This window comes from Dipodomys spectabilis, unplaced genomic scaffold (genome assembly GCF_019054845.1).
Source record: "Dipodomys spectabilis isolate Male_0828 unplaced genomic scaffold, ASM1905484v1 ptg000635l, whole genome shotgun sequence".
NCBI classification, from domain to species: domain Eukaryota; kingdom Metazoa; phylum Chordata; class Mammalia; order Rodentia; family Heteromyidae; genus Dipodomys; species Dipodomys spectabilis.
In genome coordinates this window covers 654,292-660,291 of record NW_024871312.1, presented here as the reverse complement: position 1 = coordinate 660,291, position 6,000 = coordinate 654,292, and the positions used below count along the sequence as shown (strand labels likewise).

Here is a 6,000-nt window from a genome sequence, read left to right as displayed (position 1 = left end):
GGGTGGGCCTAGGCTCGGGGTGGGCTCATGCTGGGGAGGGGTCCAGGTCAGGGGGTGACTCCATCCGCAGGCCAGGCTCCTGGTGGGCCCAGGCTCATAGGGGTAGGGGTCCAGGTCAGGGGGGTGACCCCATCCACAGGCCAGACTCGGGGTGGGCCTAGGCTCGGGGTGGGCGCATGCTGGGGGGAGAGGGGTCCAGGTCAGGGGGGTGACTCCATCCGCAGGCCAGGCTCCTGGTGAGCCCAGGCTCATAGGGGTAGGGGTCCAGGTCAGGGGGGTGACCCCATCCGCAGGTCAGACTCGAGGTGGGCCCTGGCTCAGGGTGGGCTCAGGCTGGGGGGAGAGGGGTCCTGGTCAGGGGGGTGACCCTATCCACAGGCCTGACTCGGGGTGGGCCCAGGCTCGGGGTAGGTTCAGGCTGGAGGGGTCTATGTGGGGGTGAGGACCCCATCCACAGGCCAGGCCCGGGCCATTCTGTGGGCGCACCTCGGCCTTCCTCCGGGCCGCCCCATCGGTTTCTCTCCCCCTCCCCTGCCCCGCCTGTCCCCCAGCCCTGGGCTGGGGCGGGGCCGCTGCCACGCGGCTCGCTCTGGGCCGGGGCTCCAGATCCCCAGATCCCGAGCGCGCCGGGGTCGGGAAGGCAGGACGCGGGCCACCGTGGCCCGGGCGGCGGCGGGCGGACCCGTCTCCGGCCCCGCCCCGCCCCGGGTCCGCCCCTCCGCCCCTGCCCGCGGGGCCGCTGGGCGGAGGCGGCGGCAGCTGAGCCGCTGGCCGGGTTCCGGGCGGCCGCGCCTGAGCCCGCGCGCTCCATGGCGGCGCCCAGGGCCCGGCGACGCGGGCGGAGGGCGGGCGCGGGGCCGCGGGGCGCCTGGGCGGCGGCCGGGCTGCTGTGCGCCGCGCTGGTCGCCCTGGCCTGCTGGGCGCAGCTGCCCCCGGCGCCGCCATCGCCGCCCTGGGCGCCCGGGGCCCCGCGCCCGCCGGTAGGCGTGCTGCTGTGGTGGGAGCCCTTCCGGGGGCGCGGCGCGGCCGGGCGGCCGCCGCCCGACTGCGGGCTGCGGTTCGGCCTGCGCGGCTGCCGCCTGCTCACCGACCGCGCGGCCCTCGGCGAGGCGCAGGCCGTGCTCTTCCACCACCGCGACCTGGTGCGGGCCGGCGCGCCGAGCCCCGACGGCGCGGGCGAGGCGGCGGCGCTGGCGGCGCTGGCGGCCGCGGGCGCCCGGCCGCCGGGCCAGCGCTGGGTGTGGATGAACTTCGAGTCGCCCTCGCACTCCCCGGGCCTGCGCGGCCTGCGCGGCCTCTTCAACTGGACGCTGTCCTACCGGGCCGACTCGGACGTCTTCGTGCCCTACGGCCGCCTGCGCGCGCGCGCCGGGCCCGGGGACCCCCCGGCCGGGCCGCTGCCGCCGCTGGCGCGGAAGCGCGGGCTGGCCGCCTGGGTGGTGAGCCACTGGGACGAGCGCCAGGTGCGCGTGCGCCTCTACCGCCGGCTGAGCGCGCTGCTGCCCATCGACGTGTTCGGGCGCGGCGGGCCCGGGCGCCCGGTGCCGCGCTGCGGGCTGCTGCACCTGCTGGCGCGCTACAAGTTCTACCTGGCCTTCGAGAACTCGCGGCACCGCGACTACATCACCGAGAAGCTGTGGCGCAACGCGCTGCTGGCCGGCGCCGTGCCCGTGGTGCTCGGCCCGGACCGCGCCAACTACGAGCGCTTCGTGCCGCGCGGCGCCTTCATCCACGTGGACGACTTCCCCAGCCCCGCCGCGCTCGCCGCCCACCTGCGCTTCCTCGACCGCAACGCGGCCGTCTACCGCCGCTACTTCCGCTGGCGCCGCCGCTTCGCCGTGCACCTCACCTCCTTCTGGGACGAGCCGTGGTGCCGGGCCTGCGAGGCCGTGCAGGCGGCGGGCGGCCGCGCCCAGGTCGTGGGCGACTTGGCCGGCTGGTTCGAGAGCTGACGCCGGGGACCGGGGTGAGGGCCGGGGCCGGGGTGAGGGGTGAGGGGTGAGGGGTGAGGGCCGGGGTGAGGGGTGAGGGCTGGGGTGAGGGCCGGGGCCGGGGCCGGGGTGAGGGCCTGGGCCGGGGTGAGGGCCGGGGCCGGGCGAAGCCCTCCGACCCCGCTTCCCCTGGCAGAGGACCCGGCCCGCGGGCTCCTGTGCACTCGCGGCCCCTCACAGCGGGACAGGTGAGAGACAGCCTGGCTGTCGGAAGACTTTCTGGGCCACGGGCGAGACTTCAGAGCGATGCTTCAGAGCTCGCGTGAGGCGGTGGACCGGCCGGAGCCGGGGTGGGGGTGGGGATGGGGGAGGTTGTGGGGGGGAGGTGAGGGTGTGGGGGGTGAGGGTGTGTGTGGGGGTGGGTGAGGGTATGTGGGGGGGTAGGTGAGGGTGTATGTGTGTGTGGGGAGGGAGGGTGTGGGGGGGTGAGGGGGTGTGTGGGGGTGGGTGAGGGTATGTGGGGGGGTAGGTGAGGGTGTATGTGTGTGGGGGTGGGTGAGGGTATGTGGGGGGGTAGGTGAGGGTGTATGTGTGTGGGGGGGAGGGTGTGGGGGAGTGAGGGTGTGGAGGGTGAGGGTGTGTGTGGGGGTGGGTGAGGGTATGTGGGGGGGGTAGGTGAGGGTGTATGTGTGTGTGTGGGTAAGGGTGTGGGGGGGGGGTGAGGGTGTGTGTGTTTGTGGGGAGGGGAAGGGGGAGGGTGTGGGGGGTGAGGGTGTGTGTGGGGGTGGGTGAGGGTATGTGGGGGGGGTAGGTGAGGGTGTATGTGTGTGTGTGGGTAAGGGTGTGTGGGGGGGTGAGGGTGTGTGTGTTTGTGGGGAGGGGAAGGGGGAGGGTGTGGGGGGTGAGGGTGTGCGTGGGGGTGGGTGAGGGTATGTGGGGGGGGTAGGTGAGGGTGTATGTGTGTGTGTGGGTAAGGGTGTGTGGGGGGGTGAGGGAGTGTGTGTTTGTGGGGAGGGGAAGGGGGAGGGTGTGGGGGGGTGAGGGTGTGGGGGGTGAGGGTGTGTGTGGGGGTGGGTGAGGGTATGTGGGGGGGGTAGGTGAGGGTGTATGTGTGTGTGTGGGTAAGGGTGTGTGTGGGGGGTGAGGGGGTGTGTGTGTTTGTGGAGAGGGGAAGGGGGAGGGTGTGGGGGGGTGAGGTGAGGGTGGGTGTGTGTTTGTGGGGAGGGAAGGGGGAGGGTGTGGGGGTGAGGGTGTGGAGGGTGAGGGTGTGTGTGGGGGTGGGTGAGGGTATGTGGGGGGGGTAGGTGAGGGTGTATGTGTGTGTGTGGGTAAGGGTGTGGGGGGTGAGGGTGTGTGTGTGTTTGTGGGGAGGGGAAGGGGGAGGGTGTGGGGGGTGAGGATGTGTGTGTTTGTGGGGAGGGGAAGGGGGAGGGTATGGGGGGTGAGGGTGTATGTTTGTGTGGGGGGAGGGTGTGTGGGGATGGGGGGGTGGGTGAGGGGGTGTGTGGGGGTGGGTGTGTGTGTGTTGGGGTGTAGTCCTTAATCGGCCGAATTCCTCAAAACCTCGGATCCTAGGCAAGGGGAGGAAGGCCAGCCCGGAGGCCACTGACACCCTTAAGAAGAGCTTTCGTGCCTCCACCACGTGAATGGAAAACCTTGTCCTTGGAGGAAAGTGAAGATGGATTTGTGGTGTACCTCACCGTTAGCCAGACACAGTCCTGGAAAGCTACACTTAAATCAGATCCTAAATTCAGAGCCTTAAGGGAGTTCAGTATTTAATGGAACTCTGCGGAAAATCCTTTACAATGTCAACAATCATGGCCTAATTTCTTCTTTGTGTTTTCCTGTAACCTGGATTTAAAAACAAAAAGCACTGATAATGCAGGTGTGAAAATAAAATGTGAACAACCTTTCTGTCCCTTTTCCTGGCTAACCAGCCAGCATTTACAAACAAGAGAAGGAAACAAAAATGTCACCTAACATAAGATTAGTTATGTCTTTGCTGGGCCTGAAATTTAAACTGGAGCATGAGTCCTTTGGATGGGCAGGCCTTACGCTGTGCAGAGCAATGAAAATGATTGCACTGCTTTGTGGAATCATACAAAGGGAGAAAAGTAAATTTCATGATGTCTAGCAGTGGCAGTTTTTGTTTTTGTCAGTACTTAAATGTTTCGATCCTATGAAATGGAAACTTCACTAATGCCTATAAGTAACTCTCTTGTTACAGGATAAACCCCAGTCCGCCTCCTTGTCTGCCTTACATTTTGGGTACCTTGAGATTTATGTAGGACCAATCTTGGAATTTTAGTGTGTATCTACATGGGCTAATGTGTTCACTCATGACTTGTGGGGCTCAGTTTGAGTTTCCTGGTTCCAAATAACTGTGGTAGTTTGGCTTATCCTGAGTTTATATCAAGTCCAATTAAGCTTGTCCTCTGGCTCTTGTTTGCCTGACCTTTTTTCACTTTAACCTGATGACGCATCTGCACACACACACACACAGACACGTGCTGTAGTCACCTCCTATTTTGCACAGGCTCCAGCTCTTGGCCACCAAATCAAATAATTCCCTTTTTGTTATGATGGTGGTTTTATTTTTGTAGTTCTGGGATTTGAGCTCAGGGCTGACTTCTTGGTAGGCATTCCATAGCTTGATCTACATCCTAGCCCAAATAATGCTACTTTAAAAAGAGGTGAGATGAAGACTGTGAACATGATAACAGAAAGAAAATAGAAGGGGCAAACGGTCTTCTCTACAGAGGGAGAATGCTGTGCTTGTTGAAAGGAGGAAATCTGAACTTGGAACTCGCACTGAACATTCCTTTTGTCCTGCCTGCCCCCTCGAGCACACACGTGTAGGTCCATGTAAATACGGACCTGGAAAAGGCAACGGCCACTAAGGGTAAAAGCAGGACCGGCGCGAAAAGAAGATTCAGTAATGAAGGGACGAGTGCCTTACAAAATGGGGAGCAAATGGAGACTGGGTGGGAGTGAAGAAGGAAATAAGGAAAAGGAAACGTCTTTGGGGTCAACAAGTTAAGAGAAAGTGAGAAAAGTCGAAGAAAGCTAAAGGACAAAGCAAGACGTGGAAGACACTCCTACTGCAGCTTGGAACGGTATGGGTCTACACCGAGTGGAGGTGAGATCCGACCCCTGGCGCTGCGGCTCGGGTGGAAGAGCATCGGCCTTGAGACATGAACAGAATGCCTCAAGACAGCACCTGGGCCCCGGGTTCAAGACCCAGCCCGGGTCAGAACAGCGCGAAGATGAGGCGCAGGTGCTCTGGGCCTCAGCTCCTCCTCCTCCTCACCTGCCCCGCTGCCCCCGCTGCCCCCGCCACCGTGCCCCGCCCCGCCACCGTGCCCCGCTGCCCCCGCCACCGTGCCCCGCTGCCCCCGCCACCGTGCCCCCGCCCCGCCACCGTGCCCTGCCCCTCTACCCCCGCCCCGCCCCTCTGCCCTGCCCCATCCGCCCCGCCCCTCTGCCCTGCCCCATCCGCCCCGCCCCTCTGCCCTGCCCCATCCGCCCCGCCCCGCCCCTCTGCCCTGCCCCATCCGCCCCGCCCCTCTACCCCGCCCCTCTGCCCTGCCCCATCCGCCCCGCCCCTCTGCCCCCGCCCCGCCCCTCTGCCCTGCCCCATCCGCCCCGCCCCTCTGCCCCCGCCCCGCCCCTCTGCCCTGCCCCATCCGCCCCTCTACCCCCGCCCCGCCCCTCTGCCCCCGCCCCGCCCCACCGACCCTGTGCCCCTCCCCATCGCCCCCTCATTTCCCGCCCCTTCCCTGCCCCGCCCCACCGCCCCCTCATTTCCCGCCCCTTCCCATCTCCCCCGGGTTCACACCTCACGACGCGGGAGCATGAGCGGACGCGCGCGGGTGAGAGCCCGCGGCTCCGCCCGCAGCCCCGGCGCCCCCAGCGTGGGCCGCCCCGCAGCCTCGCCGCCCGCCGCCTCGCCGCCCGCCGCCTCGCCGCCCGCCGCCCCGCAGCCTCACCGCCCCGCAGCCTCGCCGCCGGTAAGCCCCCTCCCTTCTTCCCGCCTGCCCTCCGGGGGCCTCCTTCTCTGAAGGAAGGC

General features: G+C 66.2%; 2 protein-coding genes across 2 annotated transcripts in view; both read left to right on the top strand.

Annotated features, from left to right (window-relative positions):
- The first annotated feature begins 809 nt into the window (after nucleotides 1–809).
- Fut4 (fucosyltransferase 4) lies at nucleotides 810–4,098 on the top strand. The gene is made up of 2 exons (XM_042671519.1): nucleotides 810–1,966; nucleotides 3,507–4,098. Exon 1 carries the CDS (start codon nucleotides 810–812, stop codon nucleotides 1,950–1,952), a length of 1,143 nt encoding a protein of 380 aa, XP_042527453.1. The 3' UTR covers nucleotides 1,953–1,966; nucleotides 3,507–4,098.
- A 1,687-nt stretch (nucleotides 4,099–5,785) lies between these two features.
- Piwil4 (piwi like RNA-mediated gene silencing 4) overlaps nucleotides 5,786–6,000 on the top strand; it is a 34,612-nt gene continuing 34,397 nt past the window's right edge. Inside the window, exon 1 of the mRNA XM_042671518.1 lies at nucleotides 5,786–5,937. Coding sequence (XP_042527452.1) covers nucleotides 5,786–5,937 — 152 coding nt within the window. The remainder of the gene's footprint in view (nucleotides 5,938–6,000) is intronic.

Excerpts from the sequence above, each read along its gene's own strand:
- Fut4 (XM_042671519.1), top strand. The coding sequence starts at position 810 with ATGGCGGCGCCCAGGGCCCGGCGACGCGGGCGGAGGGCGGGCGCGGGG.